This window comes from Acipenser ruthenus, chromosome 7 (assembly GCF_902713425.1).
Source record: "Acipenser ruthenus chromosome 7, fAciRut3.2 maternal haplotype, whole genome shotgun sequence".
NCBI lineage: Eukaryota > Metazoa > Chordata > Actinopteri > Acipenseriformes > Acipenseridae > Acipenser > Acipenser ruthenus.
In genome coordinates, this window is record NC_081195.1 from 2,998,618 (window position 1) to 3,025,825 (window position 27,208).

The 27,208-nt window shown below is 38.7% G+C and overlaps 1 protein-coding gene across 2 annotated transcripts in view; it reads left to right on the plus strand.

Annotated features, from left to right (window-relative positions):
- The window catches only part of LOC117415177 (E3 ubiquitin-protein ligase NEURL1-like), a 62,333-nt gene extending 36,179 nt beyond the window's left edge, over positions 1–26,154 (plus strand). For both annotated transcript variants that reach the window (XM_059026123.1, XM_034025187.3), the window contains exons 2-6: positions 812–1,053; positions 1,375–1,696; positions 15,947–16,627; positions 21,250–21,378; positions 21,746–26,154. In XM_059026123.1, the coding sequence (XP_058882106.1) occupies positions 812–1,053; positions 1,375–1,696; positions 15,947–16,627; positions 21,250–21,378; positions 21,746–21,987 (1,616 nt within the window). In that variant the 3' untranslated portion in view covers positions 21,988–26,154. The remainder of the gene's footprint in view (positions 1–811; positions 1,054–1,374; positions 1,697–15,946; positions 16,628–21,249; positions 21,379–21,745) is intronic.
- Positions 26,155–27,208: the final 1,054 nt, after the last annotated feature.

Here is a 27,208-nt window from a genome sequence, read left to right on the forward strand (position 1 = left end):
GATAACAGACAGACATCTGATTCTTGGATAGATTTCAGCTAATGATTTAACTGTATAATATGTGTTTGGCATTGTACATGTTTGGCTATTTTTAACATCTGTAATGTCAGAAAGCTAGCTTGTATAGATTCCAGGAAAAACAAACCGTTAATGATTTTTTTTATAACAACCATAAGTTATTTTTTGTAGGAGGATAAGCACTTCCCCAGATTTGAGTCTTGGAGGTTATTCATTGTCTGTGTATTTGTTTGCGCTATGTTTGACCTACATAACAGGCATCGGAGATGCTGAAAAAGAATTGAAAGCCCCAGCAAATCTTCATGAATGATGTGAAAGTTGGAAACCTTGTGTCTTCCATCCAGCTATAAAACACTGAAAGATTAATTAGCGTATTTCATCTTAGGACATTGGGGCAGTAACACACTCAAACTTTTATTTTTATTTTTTTAACTCACTTGTCCCAGGCCTGACGAAGTCAAGGTCACCTTACCTTTTTATAAATGATTTTGACATATGTTGCTCAAAATTTCCCCCAATTCTGTACATTATATGCTAACTTAGATTTCCTGCCACCAGAAGGTCATGTCAGGCTTATGTTAGTTAAGTTTGCTCCATACTAAACTATACATTTAAAGGTTCTCTCATAACTTGCTGGAATGGTAATGGGCAGGAAATTAACCATCCACTGTGTTCAGTGAATTCAACAGAACACCAACTTAAATTAGCAAGACTTGGATTTAAGCTCTCCAAAAAGGCCTGATTCTAGCTTTTGATGCAACAACATATAATCTGTGCCTCCGTTTCCTTCCAGATTCCCTTGGTGGGTCATTCCCAGCCACCTCACACCGATGTCATCACAAGCCCAAGCGCTGCCCGCCCATCCAGCAGCGCGGGGGGTTCCCTGTCAGCCCTCTGCTCTTCCACCCCAATGCCAAGGGCTCGCAGATCACCATGGACCTGTCCCTGAAGACTGTCAAGAGGCAGGCAAGCTTCTGTAATGCCATCACCTTCAGCAACCGACCCGTGGTGCTTTATGAGCAGGTCAGACTCAAGGTATGTCAAGGTTTTCATTAACAGCAATCACACCCTATTGTGTATCTGTCTGTTGTGCATAGTGAGGACACATGGGCTGCAAGATAAAAAAAAAAAAAAAAAAAAAAAAATCATGTTTGGTGTTTGATGCAGTGCTGTTTGCTATGTTTGTTTCAATTTCTTGGCTAGGAAATAGCCACAATTCATAAAAGTAACATGTTCCATATGATTTCTGTGGTTGCAGAGTAACGATTTGAACCACAAGACATTGAGTGCTAAAAGTATAGCTTCCATGAACAGCCCTGTTCTGTTACGCATGCTTTCCTTTTTACCTTCTCGCAGATCACCAAGAAGCAGTGCTGCTGGAGCGGGGCATTGCGACTGGGATTCACTGCCAAGGACCCATCTCGGATTAACCCGGACACTCTTCCTAAGTACGCCTGCCCAGACCTGGTGTCCCAGAGTGGCTTCTGGGCCAAGGCCCTGCCTGAGGAGTTTGCCAACGAGGGCAATGTCATCGCCTTCTGGGTGGACAAGAAGGGCCGGGTTTTCTACGGGGTCAACGACTCCAGTCCCATGCTCTTCTTCAGTGGAGTCCGGACCACCGATCCACTCTGGGCGCTAATAGATGTATATGGGCTGACTCGAGGGGTGCAGCTGCTTGGTAAGTAGGACAGACAATAGATCCCAACTGTGGGCGCACAGGGTTTTAATAACCCTCTTTATTTGTTGATTTATTCTAATTTAATTTGATTTAAGTATAGCTTCCAAATACAATTAAGTTTAAGGGGGTTGTTTTATTATGAAATTGGTGACAACAATTGGATGATGCTAATGCTGCTCATTATTGAAGTAATTACATCTCCTTTATATTGCAGTAAAAGGGTAGATGATTGCATGCATACTGTGCCATTTACTATACATAGTGCTGAAGGCTTTAAAAAAAAATGCTTGCTTTTTTTGTGTCACAGTTGTCGAGAATCCCAATCTGTCCTAAAAATTTGAAAGCAGTAGCTACACTGACAGATGAGCATGGGAAAAATGTGTTTGCTCATAACAAAGCAAAATGAGGGTGCTGTCTGTTCAGCATAAACTGCTGCATTCAGGGCAAAGCAAAGCAAAGTCAGGCCTTACATTAAGTTGTGGCTCATGGGAATAATTGAATTTGCTTTGATCACAAACACTAAGATATAGTCTTTCACTCATAGCTTGCTACAGATAGGACTTCTTAATGAGAAACTCTCAGTAATCTACACAGGAAATGCTGGCTGTGATGACGATATGGAGGCAGTGCATATTGTACAGCAGGCTTTGCTATTGCTTTGGCACCATTAGTGTTAAGCTGGGGAAAAAGAAACTGAAGCTTAGCTATGTTCTAAACACACTGCATGCTTCTCGTTGTTTGAAATTACCTGAAATAATTGCGTTATGTTTTGGAAGTTCCGTGTTTAACTAGGCAGAAAATTGGAACCATAGACCGCAGCATGCATTTTCAAGAGAGCTGCACTTAAGCATCCTTTCTTCTATCCTGGCTAGCAATTATGTTTGATATAAACAGTAAGAACATATAAAAGGATTCAGCACAGGAACAGAACCTTATAAAAGTAGACCCTTCAGTGTAATAGAGGAGATGCTGTGTGACAGTGAGGTAGTGTGGGTATTAACAGTAAGGTACACACACACATCTATGGATATATATAAGGCAATCTGTGTTCATATGTACAGTTGTAGTCAAAAGTTTACATACCCCAATGGAAATGTATAATTTCTAGAAATTTCTCACAAACAAATAATTCTAGGACAAATCTTTTGTAGCAAAAGTTTTGCTTGTGTGGTTGAGGATGAAAAAAGGAATAGATCTCTACAACTAATGATTTTAGCATTTTTCTTTTCCAAAAATGCTAATTCAAGCCCCATAGAAGGATATTACCACCTATGCCTAACCTTTTATACAATCATCCTATGCCTAACCCTTTTATACTCTTAAGAATGTTCACCTACAATCCAGCATTTTCTAGACTTTCTAGGTTCTCCATTATCATATTGAAATGTCTAGCACCTTGCAGACAGTACTATCATAGCATCAAAGGGTATGAATACTTTTGAAAAAAAAAAACTGCTGAAATAAATAATTGTAGACATTATTTCTTGTGACTTTTTTTTCCCTCATCCACAAAAGCAAAACTTTCCTAAAATTCTCTGTTTTTGAGAAATGTCTAGAAATTGTACATTTCCATTGGGGTATGTAAACCTTTGACTACAACTGTATATATATATATATATTATTTTTATGATATATTAGAATTTTCTTTTGGAAAAAAGGGAGGCAAATTTAGGACTGGAGTTTTAGTTTGAGAAGCTGGTCCCAATGTGTCATTAAACAAACACTGTGCACTTAACTGTATATACCTGGCAGTAAAACTGATGTATTGTGTAGCATGCAATACATTGGGCAATTAGTAGCCTTTTAAATGTCCTAGAGAAATAAGCTAAACTTGTCACAAATGTCACAAAAAGAAAGGGTTTTACAGTATAAGGTATCATTAAGGCTTTGATAAAATCATTCGCCTTTTTAATAACAGTTTATGGAGGCTCACCTTGGTTTAGGCTGTATTTAAATTAGTATATTGCGGCTCTTTTCATTAACATATTTTCTCTTAGTACATACGACAAAATGTATACTTTGCAAATTGTTGCAGCGAAAATGCAAATTGCGGTATGTTTGCACTGTGACTGGCCCAGCATGGTCAAGCATACAGTAGGTAAGCATTGTAAAGAATTTCAAGGTATAGTAAAGGATATTAATAAACTTGACAAACCAAATAAACTATGGTAAATGTATAGTATAACCATGGGCATTGTAAAACTGCAAAAATGCCGGACAAAAATATTGTGGTAAACTTTTATAAGGGTGCATATTTGTTGCGTCTTCTTAGCGAGATCTCTAGCATACATTACGAGAGTAGTGCAATATTGTTCAAATAAATAGCGGGAGTTGAGTTGTGGTTTGCTGCAGCAGAGGGTGCCCGAAGGATAACGTCTATACATGCAAGGGTGCAAGAATCAAAATAACATTTTTTGTTAAATGTAAACGTCATCTGTACAATGCATTCTGTTCCGTCTTCATTTTACCGATTTTAATACTGTTATTTATATAAAAAATGAAAGCCAGTTTAATCCCATCAGATTTTATAGTGGGGCCCCAACCTTCACCCCCAAAAAGCTTTTCATAATCATACAGTAGCCCCTCGCTGAACCGGACATGTTTGTCTGACATAAGGAGGTGTCGGGTTTAAAAACAATACAATAAATTCACACACACATACTGTACATTTATAGTTCTTGATGCATTTTAAATATAAATCATTGAGCTGAAATAGCACTAATGTGTTTTGGGTAGGTTACACATTACATTATGTAAAAATATAAATCTGTACAGTACGCCTATACAGTATACAGTACAGTAGTAAAATCAAATGAATACCTAGCGCACTTTCTTTTTACTTTAGCCTGCTGTTAACACAAAATAAATCATGCTGCTGCATTGTACACATTGGTGTACAATGCAAATAAAAGATTATTTTAAATTGAAACTAAATGATTTTAGAGTTTTTTTAGTAGCCTAGACAATTACCACACACTAGATCATGGTCCTATACAGATGCTCAGAATGAGCTGGAGGGGTTAGTGGCACATGTGTGCAGTCTATTGCTCCCAACATGCTGAGAAAACCAGAAATGTCGTATTTGTTTTCAAGGCTTGTAAGTACACCCTGACTTTAGTGAAAATTAGGTACTCAAAAACAATTGCGACTGTTTGAAATGTGCTTTCAATTGTAAGTGTTGCAATTGTCTGAAGTTTTAGTACATATCATTTATAATATTTGTGAACCCTCATTTGCACTATCTCCACCCCCTTTTTGAGAATTAATGCAGGAACACCCATAACTACATATTCATCTATGGTTGAACCGCAAAGAAAAACTGCTGCCGCAAAGCATTACCTAAAACATGACTAACAGCATTGCGCATGTTTCGTATATTTCACCCTAGACTTCCGACTTGTTTGCAACTATTGCGACAGGCACAACACTTTAGTACATCTACCCCATAGTGTATACCAGGATCGGGTATCATAAAATAAACAGCACAGTAGGTGTATGCTTGTGTGTGTGAGTTGCACATGATTGGGAATTTCTGCCAGTGAATTTCAAGAATAAAATTGTCACAGGGATTTAATCACAGAGTCCCACCTCTGTCGAGGGAAGCATTGTTGTCTCTTTCAGTAATGTAGTAAGAGTCACATGTTCTGTACATATCTTCACTTAACCTCATTTCAAGCTGTGCCAGTGGCTTCTCCCATATCTCTCAAGGGATATGTTGTGTGCAACTCATGAGGTGCTGAGTTTAACTATCTAAAGGTCGCTGCCCTTGCAGGCTGAAGTGGCGACACACTATTTTGTTTCTAGAATGGCTATTAGAAAATATAGATGAATGCTTGCAACACTGCAAACCAACTCAAATGTACATGTAATAAAATATGAGGGAAATACAGCAGTATGCATGACAGGCAGGGTAAGGGTGCGACACTGTTAGTGTCTTTCTCTCTGTTAGGCTGTTTCTGTAGCTGCTAATGGTAAATATCTGCATAGTGTAAGTGTTTTGATTACAGATGCAGCTCTGGTTTAATCAATACCTCAGCCAGTTACAGCCACATCTAATTATTACAAACATGCATGCTGAAAAGTGAATGTTACTGTCATTCAACAGATACCAGAGTCACTAGTTTGCCATAGTGCTTTGACATTGATACAGTACAGTGTGTGAATGCTTTCCAAAGAGACCCTGCCCCGTCCTTGATGGACTGCAGTTAATGTGCATTCAATTGAAAGCAATCACAGCAGTTAGACTGCAGTTTTACTGTATTGTAATTGTAGAATAAAGCATTACAGCTGCTGGTATACAGTAGTTATAATGCTGTTGTTCTATACGGATGAGAGTAACAGTGTTTTCAAGTTGGTGCATGTATGTTTTATGTTGATTTAGCCTCTCCTACCATTGCACTGTTTTGAAGTAAAAAAAAGGATTTCTTTTTATCTAGCTTATTTGCAGAGTTATCAAACCTGATTACGATCGCTGCAGGTGCATCTTCATTACAACTTCAAGTAGCATGTCATTTTGTGACGAGTCCTGCTGTAGTATAAATTGGGTAAAACACCACACACACCAAATCCCATAGGATATTACTGCAGTATATTTTCAGTGCCATTTTCATGTTCATGTTACATCATGCAGTTGTTAGGCCATGTTTGCTTCATTCTAATCAGAGCTAATGCCTGCCGGTTTGTTTCAGACCATGCTGCTAAACCTGATCTGCTCTTTCATGCACCTGTAAAGATCTTCCATAAACAACCCCAAGCTCAGCCTTCGCTTCCTGAGGCCTGCTTGGTACGATGTGACTGTATTACCTTACTGATTTGCCTAATGTGATCTTAGTTCTGGTTCTCCTGTCATGTTGCTTTAGCTCTGCTATGCTTGGTCGCATTCCTTTGGGCGTAGATTTCCCCTTTACTTTCTTCAGTTGTGTTGAAAATGCCTATTTAGTTCAGTTATATTTTACTGTTAAAGGGTCTTGCAATGTTATTTAAGAGTAAAATCTAAATTAAGTTAGCCAGGCCTATTTAAGAGATTGAGTTTAGAAAAAATAAAAAAATATATAAAAAAAAAACTTTATTTGCTATTCTAAATTTAAATAGCTACAGTGAGGACAGCTAGGAAGTAGACATTGACAGATTGCGTTCAGAGTGTGTGTACAGTAAGAAGAGAGATTTTCAATCAATCAGAAAAAGGTCAATAATATCAGAAGCGAGTACAGGTCTGTGGGATGGTTTTTTTTCAGGTGGATTGATTTGGAACGCTGAATAAACAAAATTTGAATACTAAAATTCGGACGGGCTTAATCATGGTTTAAGCCCGCCTGATTGACCAATCAGGTTACAGGAAACCTCCTATCCATAGTTACCTATTTTAAAGAAGCACAGGCAAACACAAACGTAAAATGGAATACATGGGAAATGAACCAGCGGCCTTGAACGGTATTCCCAAGTGTATTATATTTATCATGGTGCTACCTGTTAAATCTTAGGATCTCGCTGCTGTTGCTGGAATCATTCCATTGAGGCAGGATTACGGTCTGTAGCTCTTATTATTTTCCACCCACACATGAAAGATAGAGATTCATTTTTGTCTTGCTATATTGAAGTATATTGTCAGTTTCCAGCAGTAGATGTCTCAGGGTGCTTTGCATCCTTGTAAGGGTGTCCCCAGTGTGGTTTGATATGCTCTTCGATGAGGGAGGGTGTAGTCGATGATTGCAGCTTCTTTTCTCATTTCCTCTCGGGCTGGATTGAGCCTGCATCGACGGCAATATCCTCTTGTAAGCAAATCTCATTATGTTAAAAGAGACTGGGATTAATCTAAAGCCAGGGCTGCTGCTGCTGGTGAAGTATAGGCAGAGAAACGAGGTGCCGCTATATAAAAGGGATAGCTAAATGAATCTGAGCTAAATTAAAATGTCCCCAGGGCTTGAAAGCCAACAGAGCAATTAAACAATCATTAAATCACTGCCTGCTCTATGTCACATGTTGCAAATGGAAATGTTGTGCAGCTTAGTTTTTTCTAGACTGACGCTTAGTGGTCTTAAGGGTGCTAGTTTTAGACAGGAATATTCCACAAAAACAACAACAAGCAGAACAGAATGGGTTTGCTTGCATTGATATTACAGTGGTTTTCTATTGTTATTTTCAGTTCACAAGCCAAAACATAAAACATTATTTAAACATCTGAAGGGTAAAGCTCATTAAAAACATGTTTTGAGATCAGTTCACAATATTGATATTATTTATATAGATATAAATGTGCCCATATCCTTTAATGTTTGACCAAAAGGAGATTTATTTTCTTAAATCAGTATTTTCAATTTTCATTCCTTTTTTTGCCAGTGGTGTTTACTGGCAGTTTCTACTGTTTATTTATAAGCCAAATAAAAATGATTGTGGAATGCAGTTTCTTGTAGGTGCAACATTTTTGCTCCATGGACATGTTTTCATGTAAATGTCATAGCAGGACAAGGATTGATGGATGAGAGGCTGTGGAGTTGGGCCTTTGTTTATGTCTTTCTGGAGATCAGCTTGGTGACAGCTTTGTCTTGACAATGCATCAGTTCAGCTGTGGTGCTGTCAGTTATGGCGCTAAAGAAAGTGTCAATTTCATGTAAAGGGAATGTAAACATGCCAAAAGAATATAAAACACATGTTCCCAATCAAGGGCATGGCTATGAATCGATGAAACCAGACTGACAGATATATACAGTGTTTTAATATGATAACTATTATGCATGGTACAGTAAACCTCTTGGGATCAAGTTTGGATTATTTATCACTAAAACGCTGTCAGTCAGGGACTCAGAAGAGGCAAGGGTTTCTTCTCGCAAAATAAACAGAGTGAATATTTGATAGTATTTGATTTGTATTTATTTTTCAGATTCAATGAAGGTTTTTATTATTTCATAAACATGGTTTATAAAGGGTCAGATCCACCTGACTGACAATGTTACTATGTCTCTGGAGGATAAGAGTATGTTGCTGTAAAAGCTTAGCAAAATTACAGCAGAGTACAGGAGAGATAGGGAGTGTGTCTCCTGTAACCACAAAGGCAATGGTGTTATTATTGCATGATTGTGTGCAGCCTTGCATTTCTCTGTCACTTCCGATATAGCACCTTATCTATGATAAATGAAGACAGTGGCCACCAGCTGATTCCTTGAATTCTCCTGTGAATTTAAAGAATGTCTGGGTTTGATGGACTTGCTAAATAAAGAGATAGTAAACTAGCATTTTTGATAAGGCAATGTAATTTGAACTGACAAAAAATATGAGACTTTAATTGGAAATAGCCTACATTAAAATATGTACTACATGGTGTATATTAAAAACCAAATGCATGTTAAAATAAATATAGACTTATATCAATATAGACAGTTTTGGTCCACTTAGGAATGTTACTGGTTACTGGTTCATGGCTAATGCATCTGAAAACATTCTGCCCTTTTATACTCTAGCCAGGATTCAATGTTTTGCTTGAGTCCAGCTGTGAAGATGTTATCAGTAAGTTTACAATAGCAGAGTAACCGCTTTTGGGAAACCTAGAAATAGTTACCAGTACTCATTTATAGCAATTAATTACAATAATATAAAAACAGAGTTCAATGTCTTACACAATTTTAGGAATATTTGCTTAGAATGCACCGTTTTATGAAGGTTATTTCACTGCAATGCACTTTGTACCATTTTTTTTTTTTTTTATGAAAGTAGAATAAAACTTAGATTAAACCAAAGTGATGTTTGCGGCTAGTAACATTCACAAAAGTGGCGGAAGAAAAACGTGGAACTGTGTCTTATATTTTATGGATTGGATTTGCAGCCTTTTACCCTTGAATATTCTGTAAAATGTAGGTTAGGCATGAACTTGTTTGAATAGAGTATATGCTTCTTCCATATTGTGTAAAAAAACAATTGATATGGGACAGCAACTCGTACACTGACCTTTTTGACCTTTTCCACTAGAGGGAGAAGTATATTTTTGTGTACAATACTGGTGGTATCAATTATATGACATATTTATTTGTTTATATATAATTGAATAAACAAATAAATAAATAAATACATACATACACACATACATATGTTCATTAGGTAGTAAGGTTAAGTCAGACTTGATTTTAACGTATTTTGTCAAAATAACACACTTTTCTTCTGAAGAATGTTACATATTTCAAAGTAAATGCCTCTGCTAAAAGATAGATTTGAAAGGATGTGGAAAATAGACTTCCAGAGTGATACTGTATGAATAAAAAATAGATTATCAGACTGAAGGATGGATTTATACACAGTTTTTTAAAACTGAGTTTTCAGTCCACTGGGAAATAGCCACGTCTGGTTCAGTTTTATATAACATTAAGTTATGTAACGGTTTATGATCTACGAATGGCAATGGATTTGTTGAATTGTGCCAGTTTATATGGATGAGTCAAACTCCCCTGGACTGTTCGGTACATTTGTGTTGTTCTTTAGAAAGTCAGCTCTCTTGTTCCTACCATTAGGTTTGATCGATGATGCTGTTTGATGAGCTTGGAAGTTGAACTTTACAAAAATAAGCAACTTCCAGCTAATGCTGCTAATTAAAGAACCGGGGCTTTGTTTCACAGCTTCCAAACAAAACAAACTGGAACCCCAGATAGCTCTACCAACGTGTCAGGGCATCTGTAAAAATCTTTTATTAGGCTGGGAATAACAAAACAAAAACATGTTTCTGGTAGCATAGACAGGAAAGGCCTACAGTATTTCAATATTATGAATATTCCCTGGGCTAATATTTAAAAACACAAGTTGTTAGCTGTACAAATTCCATTTAGCTGGCCATCATTGTGTTGGGTCAAGGCCGCCTGAACAAACCTATTATAAAAAATAAATCTTATTTCTGCTAGGAATATGATTTGGCGACTGGATTTTAATTGTACTCGTTACGTTATATTTTGTATTCGTACGTGGATAGTAGGCTCCTGTTCTCTCTAATGTTTACTGTGTCAGATTTCACATACTTCTTTTGTATTTATATATATGCTCTTAAACTCAGGGGAGACGTTTAAGGAGGACACAGAGATGTTTTGGACTCCTGTAAGTGGATTGTTCGTGCACTGGGCTTGCAACGTATCCAGATGACTTTTAAATAATCAAGAAAATCACACAGACTCAATTTGAAGTTTTAACAAATCAGAGCAGTATTAGTACTCCTTCGGTTTATTAGATGCTTAAAAGTGGATCGAATGGTTACAGACCACTTCAGATCCCAACTACTAGGCAATCTGGGCAATCCAGTGCCTTCACAGATATAACAGCATTAATACTTGAATACAGTTATGGTTATTACATGTTTTTTTTTTTCCCTAAAGCCATGCATGCAAAACACTAAAATGCCCACCGCTAAATCCAGTCAAGAGTCCAGAGCCCTAACCACTACTCCACACTGCTGACACTATGTGGAAGTGTAGTTGTGTAATGTAATGTAAAGACAAGAACTGTCTTCAAAGGCAGAGGCTTCCAGATTCGATCAAACAGCAACCAGCTTTTTCAGAGATTTTCAGAGCATGGACCACACAACTTGTAGTTAGCAAGTCAAATGATACTTGACTGGGGTCTTGCCTCGATTTTTATAGAACTTTTTCTCTGCTTCATACGTCACAAGTTTAAACATTAATTTTCCTTGACAGCTCCTCCTTTTCATGTAAACAATACATTAAAAAACCCTGGTAACTCCTTTTCTAAAATTAATTGGTTATGATATCACCCTCTCTTCATTTCTAAAACATGTGAGGTGAACTTTTGAACTGATGTTATTTATTCTCAGTACCATGGAGTTTCTTAATACAGAATACAAGTATATATAGTATAGTATAGTATGTGTATATATATATACAGTATATATATAGTATATACAGCGCCTGACCTTCTCATAGTGACATGGCTTTTGAGGCTGTATCTGTGAGTAGTCCAAGCTGTTCTGTTGGAAACAGACAAATCATGAATGTCTTCAGTTCCCTTTGGTGCTTTTTTGAAAACCAGCTTGCATGCTCAAATACCTACTCCCCTATATGAATAGAAGCGTGTGGAATTAAAGGTTACTGCAAGTTAAGCTTTATACCTTTCTGCTGATGTGCTCCTTGGCTGATTTTGAAGAATTTATCACACCCCATTACACAGTATAAGCTATCAGTCTATACAATTTTATTTATTTAGTTATTTATTTATGTTAACAGGGCAGTTCTAGGAACGCAATGGTGATCTCTTTGTAACCTTACAGGGATTTTATGGTTTGATTTCTTGTGACCAATATGGTTAAGGTCATAGGGCTTTTGACCTTCAAAGATACATTAAAATAAATAGCCCCAGGTTAGCCCAGGTTTAAGAAAACATTAACCATTTAATGTACCAATCATAATCCCTTTTACCATATGGTTACAACAAACCTGATAAGCAGATTAATGATTTAATGTACCAGTGTACTACGCCTCCACCAAGTTTTGGATGTAACAGGTGCAGAAGCAACACAATAAGAGGTCTGATCTCATATTTGTAAGTGTGCTGTGGACAGGCTTTAGAGACTCTGTTGCTAAGTCAGAGTCCTGTTCTTTCCACTTATTTGATTCTTGTGTTCTGTTTGTTTCCTTCTTCTGACCCCTGCTAGACACAACAAGCAGAACACGCTTGAAGGTGCATGTGTCAGTCCAGCTAATTCAGAAAGACATTCAGCAATGCATCCTGCAGATTTTCACTCGAGTAATGTCATTCTGTAAGGAGCTTAACGGGTATAATATGAGTGAGCTCCAGTCCACTTGGATTTCCCTTTTTTGTACACCTCTTCTCATTTGGTTTATTATTTATTTTTGTGTAGCGTGATGTGCGGAATGATCTGAAGATTAAATAATGCAATCTAAAGTCCTTCCTGAGCCATTAGACTGGGCAGTCTACTGTTTGAGTTATGGCTTGTGCTTTGTAGAGGTGCTAGAGCTACAGTAGTGATCAATCACTTTTACTTGACTAATTCAATACCCGCTTTGAATACTACACCTTCTGGTGAACCCACAGTGCAATTCAGTGCGCTAACCATCGAGCCATTCAACCAAAAGTGATTCAGTCCTCAATATAACTCAATATAACTTTCAATATACAAGCCTTGGTCCTTGGCCAGCTTGGCTGTCAATGCTCTGGACTGAATGAACCTATTATATGTACTGTCTTTCATTCTCCTGCCTGCACAATCATAGTGGTAGTTTAGAGACAACTGCCCTTAAGCCAGGATATGTCTGGACTGGATAGACGGGTCCTGTTTCTTCTTTGCTCACAGTATTTTCCGCTAACACTGCATAGCTATCTCAGCTGTGAAGCCACTCCTAAGAAATGCACAGATGTGGTCCCCACCCCCGAAATGAATTCTGTGAGGCAGCATGGCCTAGATAGAGCTGAAAGCGAGGAGGTACTTATTGCAAATCCCTCTTACTCACTGGGTGACCTTGGTTGCAAGGTTATTTTTTTCCCAACTAAATTGATCTGAATCATTATTGGGGTCAGTGGTAGATCAACCCTGTGTACTGTTCCAAATCTAAATTTTTTTTGTCAATTTTGACAATTATGTTAGGGAATGTTCTTGGGTGTGCATTTGGGGCTATAACGTTGGGAGGTACGAGCTGTGCTGTGGGGGACAAGTCTTTTCCACTACTAGCAAACTAGCAAATACCACTGTACGTCTAAATTTAGATTTGTTAAAGTTATTCCAACTGGAGTTACATTTTTTATGATGAAAAACGTAAAGGTGCCAGTGGGGACTGCTGTACAGCACCTCTCTTAGTCAGAACTGCTGCAGGCTGGTCTTAAAACTTGATTGCAACTTCTAAGCAGAAGTCTCTAAGATGACAGCTTGAAAAGGCTCAGCTCGCCAATGTTTCAGTACAACATGCACTCAGTAATCAGAGTGCGGATTGCACTCCCAGCAGCTGCTGTCTGCATTGATGCCAGCTTTTCAAAATGAAAGCTGGCACTAATGCGTGGGCAGTGCAGTCCCAGCCACCAACACCTCCGCACAGTGCCGCACCCCCCTTTATTCTGCTCTTCAAGTTGTGGTTAGGGAATATAAGCCTTCAAAATCACAAGTTTTCACACGCAGTATGTTTGATAAAATGAAGCATTTTGTTTATGTTTTTTTTTTATTTCAGCCTGTTGATGCGAGCATATTTATTTCAGAGACGTGTGGGAATGTGATTTCACTCTTGCTGGAAGAAGTTCTCAGGAGTCATGAGAATTTTTGCAATTATCGTTGGGAAAGATAATGGAACAGTGCAGTTTTGGCATTTAACAAAATAATAATGGTCATTTTCAGTCTGATACCTTTGGGGTTTATAATTACTTTGCTAAATTTCAAGCTAAGTATAGCGCAGTAAATGTAGCAGAACAGAAAATAGAACAGGAGCCCAGTGAATAGTCAGTGCTGGAATTAGACTGAATTAGAGCGCAGACCGGGTTTAGGCTTTCTGCAGAGACTGAGCCGAAGACAGGCTGTCCAGATATCATCATATCATTTTATCATGTTGTCAAATGGTTTATCATTATATTTCTCTCATAATACCACCAAATTGTGTATCACTGGTAAACATCTGCTGTAAGGTCCAGCACGAGAATGCCTTATTTTGTGTGTGTCCCCAAGTGTCATTCAATGTGTGTGTCCCCAGTGTCATTCAGTGTGTGTGTTCATGAGTGTGCAAACACAATATGTGAACCTGCTCTACAGGGAATGTGACTGAAAAAAATAATAATAATTACTGTGTGCCAGAAGGCAAGCCTACACCTGCCTGTGTGGGGCAAGCAGCCTAATAGAGACACACAGTTAAAAATTAGACTGTCATGCATGATCAACACAGGTCTCTCACCTCTTGACTGAAGCAGATTTTCTGGATTTCACGCCTTCTCCTAAAGGGTTGAATATGTTTGGTGGGAAGGATCTGGATGAAAATAATAATAATAATAATAATAATAATAATAATAATAATAATAATAATAATAATAATAATAATAAATAAATAAATTCTATTTAATAACGAGGAGGGCCATTTGACATTATCTGCCGCCCTTTGTGTCTGTCCTTAACCCCGAGCAACAATAATGTTGGTCAATAATAGCGAATAGATTTTAAATTGTCCTGTATCAATATTAATTATAACATTTTAAGAACATTGTGGGGTATAGTATTGTACATATGCCCTGAATTAGAAAAGGTATTTATATTTCTATAACAAAAACCCGGACCAAGACCCAGCAATCTTCCATTCACTTGTATGAGTCGGAATGGAGGTTGGAGTACAGGGGGTAGAATATCTCTTCAGTGGCACTCACTCCCAGCGCAGGCCTCAGGTTTTGCTGTGTTTGTTAACCCCTAGCCTCTTTTTCTGAGCTCTGCCGAGCAGGCTCCAGTGTCAGGCTAATTTTAGAGCACCATGGGAGCTGGGATTCCAGATTTAGAGCTGTTATTTTTCAGCCTGGTCATCAGCAGCTGCCTGGAAGCCTGAGAATGTGAAGATATTCATGAAGAACTCCTTTATGCCAGCGATGCTCCCACAGTGGTAGTAGTTTTGCACTCACCCCACACTCCATCTCCCCAGTTCAGCTCAGATGATCTATTTTAAGCCAGCTGTACATTGCAAAGAGAAACGGGACACTGCGCTGACACTCTATGGGATGACCATCCCTTTCGTGGGCTGAATAGGGCTATATTTAAACACCAGTAATAAACATGTGTCAGGCTGCTGCATTACACAAGTACTACTATCATAGACTGGGTCTACTGATTCTGATTAAAGTCACTGGTATTTGTCTGTCTGTCTATATGTTCCGTATATATCAACTGTTGCTGTTGCCTTTTTTAATTGTTTATCTAATCTCTGTCATTCACACAAAAAAAACAGTTCTTGTATTATCCTTGAATATTTTTATTACAGAAATACCTGCTGAATAATGTTATGTTAACATATTGAATTACATACCGCTTTGTAGTTTTCCATATGCTTAACGAAAAATTGAAAAATGTGACATTTCAAAATCTAACATGAAATACTGTACTACTATTATGGCTTCCGGTAGACTTGTGAGATATCATTTTGTAGTTCCTTTGATTACATGATAAATAAAATATCTAAATTATGGGCATGTAATTTTTTTCTTAAATGTCTCAATCCTAAAATTCTAACTGATGTCATAGCTGTAGGTGACGACCCTTATTTTTAGGAGATTGACTTTTCCTTTCCCCTACAGACAGTGAGATTGTGCCCCCTCACTGCCTGCGCCCCAGGTCCTTTACTGCTGTGAGGAGACCCTCGCTGCGCAGAGACACAGACGATGCTCGTCTCTCGGTCAGCCTCTGTGACCTCAACCTGCAAGAGGAAAACCTCCATCTCATCTCAGCTGCGTGCCCCATTCCACAGAACTCTCTGAACTCCCAGCAGTCCCACCTGCTGCCCTCCCACCTGGACAGTGACTTGCACTTCCACCAGCTGAGGGGGGCGCACATCAAGACGCTGGACGAGCAGACGGTGGGCCGTTCCGAGCACGCACGCGAGGAGAGGACTTTGGTGTTCACCAACCGGCCCCTCCGAATCGGGGAGACAATTTTCATCAAGATCAACAAGTCCAACACCGGCCGCTCAGGCTCCCTGTCTTATGGAGTGACCTCCTGTGATCCCAGCGTGCTGCGGCCCAGCGACCTGCCCTACAACCCGGAGTCCCTGGTGGACCGCAAGGAGTTCTGGGCAGTGTGCAGGGTGCCCACTCCCCTCCAGAGTGGGGACATCCTGGGCTTTTTGGTCAACCAGGAAGGTGAACTTCTTTTAAGCCACAACGGCATGAATGCTGGGATGCAGGTCTGTGTGGATAACTCCCGCCCGCTGTGGATGTTCTTTGGGCTGCATGGGGCATTGGCACAGCTAAGAATTTTGGGTAAGTTTGGCTTTTTTGTGTTTCTGGCTGTATCTTGACCATAATGAAAAAAGATTCAAACACAACTTTAAACATTGTCAGATTGTTTTTATTTGAGTTCATATTTATTCAGAACCATTTTTTTTTATTTTGTCTGCATATAGCAATAAAGAATACAAACAAATTAGAATTGTAAAAAAAAAATCCATCAGTGCTTAGCTTTATTGCTAATTTCACGTAAGTGAGCAGATTTTTTTAAAACTGTTTTCTTTCAAAGGAAGCTTTTTTAAATATTTGGCTGATTACTTTAATAATACTGACAGATTTGAAAAGATTTTATCAGACAAACTGTTTAACATTTTTGTTTGGAAAATATAAGGCTTTTAAATGATTAACAGATGCATTTGATCGTGCTAAGTGCGGGATTAACAGGGTTTAACTGTCTGAACTTTTAAAACCATTTTGTTGAAATGTTACAGCGTTTCCAACACTACATAGATGAGTAAAACAAGATGTTCTCCTCTACTGCATACAAAGTGCACCCCAAAGCCCCTTCCAGCAGATGACTAATATAACTGATAAGTAGCTGATGCAGGCAGACCGTTTACAGTTATTGACATCTTCCCCTCCGGTGCTGCCATGTGAATACATTACAGATATTTGAGTTGACTGATCTTTCTATTTATGCCACTTTCAACCCAGTGACTCTGCCTTCTCATTGTCAATACCATCAAACTTAATTCTGATTGGGATGTTGACAGTGTAACACCAATGGCAACAAATGCAAATAAGAAACAGAAAAAAAATGTATACCCTATTGAACGGTCTATGTTAGGCAAGGATCTCGTCAGGTTTTCTTCCCTAATTGACATATTGATTTAATTGTTTTTACTCCATCCTTGATCAGGCTAACAATGGGAATTTTTAGACAAAACTATCTCTCGTCTCTTTGAATTGTGGTTGCAGGAGAAGTTTTATTACTGGCAAATCACAGATCACATCTTGAGTAAATCTGTGTTAATAAAGCTCTGAACCTTACTGCAATTACAACCAACTTACTAATCATTACAAGGCACTACATACTGTACAATACTGGCACCGAGTTATTTAATGCTGATTAAAGAAAAGCTTGGAAAACTACACATTGTATCTTCAGCAAAAAGTGTGTCTTCAACAGTTTGATTGGTAGAATTAGTGCAGACCCATGACTTTGGCATAGACAGTTGCTATGGGGAAGTCTGCATCATTTCTACTCCTCTCCCTGCCAGACAGCATGGCTTCAATGCATGCAAGAACATGCAATACATGGTATTAGAGGCAAGCTGCTTGTCTTTCACTGGAGTGCAATGATTTAGGTATCGGCTGCTTTGAGCTTGAACATTTAAAATGAAATCTTCTCCCAAGAGACGCTTCACTGAGCTTTGAAGGTCACATTCGAGACACCCGCTTCCCTCACTCCGTTTACTTTGGAGCTAGTTGTTCTGCTTTTACTTCAAAACAAGTACAACAGGTGCCACTTGTTTTCAAACTTTAATAACAAGTTGTTTCTTTCTTTCCTTTTTTTTGCTCTGGCAAAAATTTAACTCACATGAAATACATTTCTACTGTACAAGTCCCCTGTGTGTTCCTGCTTGATATTTTTGTCATCAAAAAAAGGGTCACAAGACTTTTGTCAGTTCTTTAGCAATAAGGCATGATCCCCGGCAAATGTAACCAGGTGAAATTAAATCAGGTTTTCCCTGTATGCTGCCATTGCAAACCCCCCTGGCCTCCACCATCCCTTAAGTCTTCAAAGTTTTAGTCTATGGTTTCCAGCTTTTTCGGACGTGGCTGTCCCAGATCCTGAAAGAGGTGCTGACTGACCCTGGCTACAACTGATGTTCAGTAAACGCTGGCTTTACAGCAGTTGCAGATTCCAATTAAACCCTGGTTCCAGGACGTCAGCAGTGGGCACATTCATCCTTGCACAGATGGCAGGGTTTTTCTTTTGCTGGCTAAGCATTGAAATCCCTTCTTTCTAAAGCTAGCCCAATTGTTTCCAACTCCCTAAGGATGTGGGTTCAGAGTGGAAAAAAAAGGTTTTGGGGTGTGTGGCAAAGTGGTTTGCAGTGCACAGGTGTAGTGATTATGAAACAGAAGACAGACAACAAAGTTCACAATCCAATCGGGTTTTATTTTTATAATCCTGGTCTGGTGACTGCAAAGAATAATCTCAGGCAATACACAGCAATGTGTATTTCACTGTTTCAAAACAACGGGTTGCAGTTCCGAAATAATAAGACACAGTTGGTAAATAACAAACACAGTAGAATACACACAAAGACACACACGTTCACAAGTCCAGAATGAGTGATATAGTGCTTGTGGTGTAATACAATTTATCCGTGTACAATGGTGCAGTGTTGTCCGGGTTTAATGCTGGCCTTAATCGACAGCTCCAGATCATGTTAGCCGTCTAATAATAACAAACAAGTAGATTTTTAGACACAATAAAACAAACAAAACACTCACAGTAATTCACAGTACTCCTTCCGGTTCAGCTTAACCATAAACAAAGGAACAGATCACCTTGCTACGTCCCCTTATATAACGTCAGTCATGCCCCCTTGGTTAACGAGTGCAACTGTTTCTCGTCCAATCCAAGGCTGCCACATAGCTTCCCTTCTGGGGCGATGACTTGGTGTACCGTAGCGCCGCCCCCTTTCTAGATGGCCAACCTCCACCTAACCCTGGGAATGAATTGTCAGGCCATCCAGTCCAGGGCACTCTGTTTCCTTTACACAGCGCCCTCACAGATCTTGAGGGAGATTTATAATCAAGATTAATTCTTTCTCTGTCATAGGGTGCTGTTTGAAATTCAGCAACTTGGCATAAAGGTTGTTTGTTTGCTTTCAATGATTTTCCAAAGTTCAAATGTGTCTGATTCTGTATTTATTTATTTATTTATTTATTTATTTATTTATTTGCCAGGTTGTTGGTTTTGTTTGAATTTTAAAACCTAAATAAAAAAAAAAATCATCACAAATGAGCAAATCTGGAGCAAGCTGACAGCTTGGCTGCTGGGGATTGAAATCTTCGTTAGATATAAAATGAAAACTTGCAGAGATCCAAGTTTACCTCTACTACCTGATCTTACTGAAGCACCTTGACTCTATGAGTTCTCAGCATGCAGCCTTCTAATGAATCCCCTACTGTGGCAAACTGCATAGAAATCAACATAGAACCCTTGAGAGTGATTGCTAAGATCTTACTAAGAAACTTAAGTTTTGAGACAGGTAGGCTAATGATGACTTGCTGGGTGAAGCAGTTGTCCTTTGGACCACAATACCAAAGGGTTAAATTCTACCAAACTCCCATATACCAAAGCCCCAGAACAGCATATAAACCTTAAACGCCTAACACTTTCTAAACTTTGTCAGACCTCATGCCACTATATATTTTTTGGTGATTTATTGCACACTTGTCAAAATAATCAAACGGCAGAAAATATCAGGGGTGTTGCTATAGTGTTAAAGAGCTGCAGTGCTTTTGTCTGCCGTGTCTTAGATCATTAAACTAGTCCCCTAGTTACAGAGATTAGAATTTGTCATAAAAAAGTAAGCCTGGCCACAAATACCAAAAGCAAATGTACTGTTCAACCCCAGCAATGGCACAGGGCCTCCTTGGAAATTAGCATGTATATTTTAAATGGCCTTTGTAAACATCTAAATAAAAACAACATGCCATTGACTCTATTCTTGAACCAGCGAGGAATGCTGTATAAATCAGCTTATTGAATTTCACTTATTGCGTTGCTTACATCTTTCCTCTGATGTCTGAAACGACCCCAGTTTGGTACCAGGGTTTTATAAAGATATACAGGATCCAGGGGACAGCTGTGTCAGATTCTTGCAAAGGTTTGATTCTTTCTTCATCTCATGACTTTGAGCTGTCCGTCTCTCAGATTTATTTTGGTATTGCAGGGGCTGGTTGTGCAAGCGGCAGGCAGTAGACTCATTATTGCGTCATCTTTTTTCAGTTGCACTATGTATTCCATTAAAATGACATTCTTTCACGCTTAACTGAACAGTTTGCCACCTACTGCTCCAAATCTTAGTGCTGCTTAATCACAACCTTCGGTTTCACATCCTTCGCCCACGCTTTCTCTGCACAGCTGGGGGCAAGAGAGGAAGCAGTCCTGTATTGGCACACACCGGGATCCCATGCTATCAAGAGGAACACGGTGTGCATGAACATTGCTAACTACATGGTCTGGGGCTTGGAGTGGTGTATTGACATGGCATGTATACAGGGCATGTAGTTACTGGGAACAAAACTTTTTAATTTTTTTTTTTTTTTTACAGTTTTTGAAACTGGAGAATGTTGCATCCAAACGAGAAAGCTGGATTTCAATGAACAAGCACATATGACCAGTATAAAGTGCTGCAGCATACAGTCAATCTGAAGGGAATGCCCCTTTGTTCTAAACTCTGGGAACAGAGGAACTGTTTAAATCAGGGCTTTTTTGTGCTCTTTGAAGACACATAGAGAGCTGCCCTATTCTCAGAAAGTAAAGTGACTAAACTCGAAGTACGGTGAACTGTACTTACTCAATCGCATGCACATCAATGTCAAAATAATAAACTGGTATTTTGAATTTTTAGGCTCCACCCATCTGCCAGAACCCCGTGGCCTCACAGCTCCCAGCTCTCCCGTCTCCACCCCCAACACTCCCACAGTCCTCTGCAACGGGGGCTCTGACCCCACACTCCACGCCAGCAGCTCTGCCGGGGGTAAATACAACTACATGTACTTACTACCACATGAGGGTGGATTCAAGCTAAAAACACTGTGCCTTTTGCTGACCAATATTATCTTCCTGCTCTATGACTCTGTTCAATCAAACTTCCAATCATACCTGAACACGCCCCGAACCGTTTGATTGAATGTGTCATAGAACAGGAAAATAACGTGGACTAGCTGTATAGTATAGCTTCATAGATTCATCATTTTAACAAAACATGCAGAAATACAAAATGATAATCAAAACTAAACAGTATTGTCTTTAGATATGCATGCACGCTGCTATAAATGACCTTGATACTTCCTTGTGCTGCTTGTCTGTTTCTAAATGGATCGTTCATTTCTTTATCTTTACAGGTACAACCCCGAGTTCTCCCGTCAGCTTACCCGAGTCCCCCACCTTCCCTGCAGCCTGTGGTTCTTGGAGTGACGAGTGTACCATCTGCTATGAGAACATGGTGGACACTGTGATCTACGCATGCGGGCACATGTGTCTGTGCTACACCTGTGGCCTGAAACTGAAGAAAATGACCAACGCATGCTGCCCGATATGTAGAAGAACCATCAAAGACATAATAAAAACCTACCGCAGCACGTAAACACAGGGATCCCATCTTTACCGTGGAAATGGGGAGCTCTTTTGTAAGGGAACATTAATCTGGTGCACAATAGCCCCACTTTGAAAAGCGATTCAGTCTTGTTAACATCATCTCTAGGTTCAAAAAGTCCACGATTTGAAGGTTTTTTCACAAACGTATTTTTCCAATTGTTTTTATACTACCAGGGAGAACTGCCATCCTAACAACAGCTTGGGTACTGGGGCGCCCAGGTTGTTTAAAGAGACTAAAAATAAAAAGACACATGTTTGATGGTTCAGAAGCTGCCTTTTGCATTGGAGGCAGCTTGGTCCAATGAAACTGAAGTTCAAGTGACGGAGCAAAAGAAAAGCGACTTGTTTGTCAAACAGGCCCCTCAATGGTTAGAGAAATCACGTTGAGAAAAGCTGGTAGTCCAATTGGGCTTCCCATCAACTTGAAGTACTGCAACTTTAACACAACTTTTGTCTGTGCGCAGTCTGGGTGGCACCCCAACCGAAGCAGATATAAAGCTGACCTGCGTATTTGCAATTGCAGGAAGTGTAACACAATGCATGCGCATGGGGTAAACTAGCCATAAAGTCCTGCAGATGATTCATACTCAACGTTAACATTTCCACAGCACAAATACAAACAACTGAGGCATCTTTCTAGTGCCACCCATGCATTGAATGTGGCAACACTGTTTTCATGAAGGTGGCATTGCATGTCACAAGACAGAGTTACATTGGTAGAGGAAGTACAGCTGTCAAACCTTAAATGGATACTAGCAAGGCTGTATATGCACATATATTGCATTTGACCCATCAAAAAGACTGGACACTGTAATGATTTGGCCCCAGACCCCGTATTCTGTCCTAGAGGGTGCAGGTAGTTGTGATGCAGTATAAGAGGTGAGTAACGAAGCCCTTTGTGACAGACACGTAAATAAGGGTGGAGTGAAGGATTTATTGATCAGTTTGGTTAGAAATGATAGGTCCTGTGTTCTGTCTCTGGAACCGTTCATATACTGTACACCATGTATCACAGGGTTCCACATATATTGGACCACATTGAAAAAAAGTTATTTTTAATGTATTATAGCCAGTAAACAAAATATTCCAAAGAAAAGGTCACCTCAATAATTACTATTATTTGTTTATTTAGCAGATGCCTTTATCCAAGGCGACTTACAGAGACTAGGGTGTGTGAACTATGCATCAGCTGCAGAGTCACTTACAACTACGTCTCACTCGAAAGACGGAGCACAAGTGACTTGCTCAGGGTCACACAATGAGTCAGTGGCTGAGGTGGGATTTGAACCGGGGACCTCCTGGTTACAAGCCCTTTTCTTTAACCACTGGATCACACAGCCTCCTATAATAATCTATCGGACACCTTTCTGTACAATTAAGACCGACATTGATTATAGGCATCATGCAAGGAAAATGAACCCCTTTGTGGCTGTATTTTACAAAGCCTGGGCCTTTGCATTGACCTCAGATCCAATATGGGTGGTTCCCACAGGAGTGAGACAGAACGTTTTGAGATATTGATTTCAGTTTTAGTACAAAGCTGTAATCTAGAGTTTGCTCAGTCAAGTTACATTACTGGTGTATAAATGAATGGGTTCATTGCCACATCATTTCTTATGTCTGGCCATATCAATGATACAGACCACAGAGTTCGTCTTCATATTTGGTACAACATTGCCTTTTATGATTAGTTTTGAAAGTGGTCATTGTCCATTCAAACATTCAAAAACCTAAAAGGTAAAGACAGTGTCGACCCAGGGGACTTTTTTGACCTGAAAAAAGAAACAAGGACCAGGGGTCACAAATAGAGATTAGATAAAGGGGCATTCAGAACAGAAAATAGGAGGCACTTTTTTACACAGAGAATTGTGAGGGTCTGGAACCAACTCCCCAGTAATGTTGTTGAAGCTGACACCCTGGGATCCTTCAAGAAGCTGCTTGATGAGATTCTGGGATCAACAAGCTACTAACAACCAAACGAGCAAGATGGGCTGAATGGCCTCCTCTCGTTTGTAAACTTTCTTATGTTCTTATGTTCTTATTACAGATCTATTTGGCATAATATTTTTGTTACTCCAGTCTCAGAAAACATTTGAGATTTAGAGTTCATATTAAATATCTAATACAAATGTGGCAATGACCTTGGGCTTGACCTCTGACCGCCCCCGGAGGATAATTCAGTTCAGGGCAGTATTATATGATTCAATATGGAAACTGTAAGTAATGTAAAAAGAATAATGAAAGATTAACACAAGTATTTAGCAAAATCAAGTGAGCCAGGAATGTACAGTACTTTGCAGTGTTTTAAAAGGAAATTCCATGAAAGAACCTGTAAAAAAAAAGGCTGTGTTTTATTCCCACAAACTCAGTTCACTTTTGTGTTGTGCTAATAACTGGTTAATGTACAGCACAGCAGTTTTAAAAAATATTAGTATTTGTGTAAAAAAAGAATGTGGCATTCTATATTTTAGGGCACTCGTAGCTATCCACAGGTGACAGCATTGGCCTGTTTTTTTTTGTTTTTGTTTTTTTTTACTTTCTGTCAACAGAGAACTCCTGTAGACAGAACTGCATTCGTTTTCAGTGTGTATATGTGGCGGTTGTTAAAATATTGATTTTAAATCATCATAGGTTTATAATTATAACACAGTTTAATATTGGAGACTCAATTATTTATTGTGATTTCATTTTTTTAATTCTAAATCAGTTTTTGCTTTTAAGCAGCAGCAGCAGCAACTGTAGGTTCTGTAAAAGTGTCTGTTTTCATGTTTGTGTATTATTTGTAAAGGTTTAGTTAGACTATCGTGTTATAACAGTATATTACTGTTTTATAAAGCTGTAAAAAAAATCTAATCATCTCATACCCCCTTTTACAAAACTGAAACTGTGGTCTTTTGCTTTAAGATTGTAAAGAGGGGAGCTATTTTTTTATATAAATATTGTGCCTTTGGGCAAGTTTTTTTCTTTTTAGCTTTGATTGGTGCAGGACGTGTTCTAGAACATTCTAGAATCTACTGAAAATGATGTTGGAAACACTGGGACTCGTCATTCCATTTGCAGTCACTTCAAAAAAATGAACAACCTGGTTAAGTAGAAAACAAGTTTCCAATATTTTTCTTTTAACTATAGTCTTTTTATGTTGTCTCCAGTGTATATTCCAGTCAACATGAATTAAAGGCTTACCAGTGTTTGTATTTTTATTTTTTTAATTATTAGCTGCAAAGAAGCTTTACATGTCACTTTCGTGCCCAAAGGCACTGTATGAAGCCCTTATTTTTATAATATAGCGTTTGCGTTACAAAGGAATATTCCACACAGCATTTCTGAGGCAGCCTGAGTACTGTGTTACTGAAGCAAAGTAACCCAGCTTTCCACCCCCAAAAAAGGGGAGAGGGTTCCTTTGAGCAATGCCACTGGGGTTGTGCAATGTAACACTGAGGTCCCCTAGCATGTACACGGTTAGTGCTTAGTAACTACAGTATATCAGGTTCAGTTTCCTTCCTGGTGAGAAATGGATAAAATTTGTAATTGGTTCACTAACGTGCACATTTTATGAAAATATGCTAAGAAATTACCAGGAAGCCACTGCAGTGATGCATAACAAATACAGAATACAGATTTTTAACAGTCTATTCTTTGTTTATGTTGTATTTTGGCGTTTCTGAAACCTGTTCCATTTAAAGAAGTGACATTTTTATTCAGCTTTTATGAATGTTTTATAGGAAACAAATGGATATTGTACTCTTGTAAGAAAGAATCCTGTGATATATAAAAGTTGTTGTAACACTTGTTGAAAGCGTTGTGAGCTTGACAATCTCCTCTGAGCACCTAACTTTCTAACAGCGTTGTGATGTCCTGCACAGCGGTTTAACTCGTGCTAATTGTGCACTCAACCACTAAAAAGGAACAGTGGGACCAAAATAGGATCAAGCCACCACTGAAGCTGGAGATTCAGATTTGTATTGTTCTTTTAAAGATTTTTAAATCAGGGGAAATCAAGGCATTCTTTTCTCCAGTGTCTCTTACATTTCAAAATACAGTTCAGGTGTGTTTTAATTTATTATCAGTTTTCAATGCTCTGTTTGTAGATGTTCTGTTCGCTGTGTGAGTCAAATGATTGTGGGGCTTTCAATAAAGTTTTCAAACGTGTTTCAAAGATGCTGGTGTTATTTGAATTATTTAATTTGATATGATTTTACAGTGATGAAAATGGCCATTATAGTTGGTTGGTTACTACTGCAGTTGCAATGTTGGTGTCATTTTAATATTGTTTGACAACTGCAATGTCAATGTCAATGATTCTTGGCATTGAAGCATTTAGCAAAGAATACGGTGTTCTGGACATTATGGGAAACAGAAAACGTGATGGTGTGCACATTTGAATCTAAAATTAGTAGAATAAAAAGATGAACAACATTGATAGTCATGATTTGTTTGACCAAAGGTACAGTAAAGAAAAAATCTTTTAAAAAAAATTCAAGCCTCAAAGCGCCATCTAGTGGGTGAAAAAGGCCTCCTCAATACGTCTTGCACTCCCACACAATATTGCCCCCCCCCCACGGCCACAATGGTGCAACACCTGTAGAAATATCTGTGATGATAGTAATTGTGTTGATTTATTTAGAGGGCTTTACTATGGTTAAAATCCTTACATATCTGTGATTTACTGTGCCATGTGATCACTTTCTGTTACTGTGTCACTTCCTAGTTCATTTCTTGGGGGGTCAAAGCATGTCACTGGCTGTAAAGCATGTCAGTCAACCAGAGGCTGACAGGAAAGAAGGTGAGGACAATTTAACTTTTCAGTTACTGTAAAATGACTAAGAAAAGTCTTGAAAAGCAAGACTTGCAAACAGAGATTTTTTTACCTTAGTGTAGTACCAGATGTCATGTTTTAAAATGAAAACACATCCTGTATAATATGTTTCGTTCCAAATTGCACATTTTCAAATAATACAGCACATTGAAGTGCACAACAGATAAAACTCATGGAAACATTGTGATAGCTATAACCACTTTTGGGGCACAATAACAGGTCATTTGCTCAAAATAGAAATACAAAGCTTTATCAACAAGTTTGCTTATACAAATAAGTTGTGAAGGCATTAATGTGTTCACACCTATTCTGTTCATGGAGTTAGTGACCTTGACACCCCAGTGAGAATGGAGTTGTTTTTAAAAGAATCGTAGAGTAAAGCTCTTATATAAAA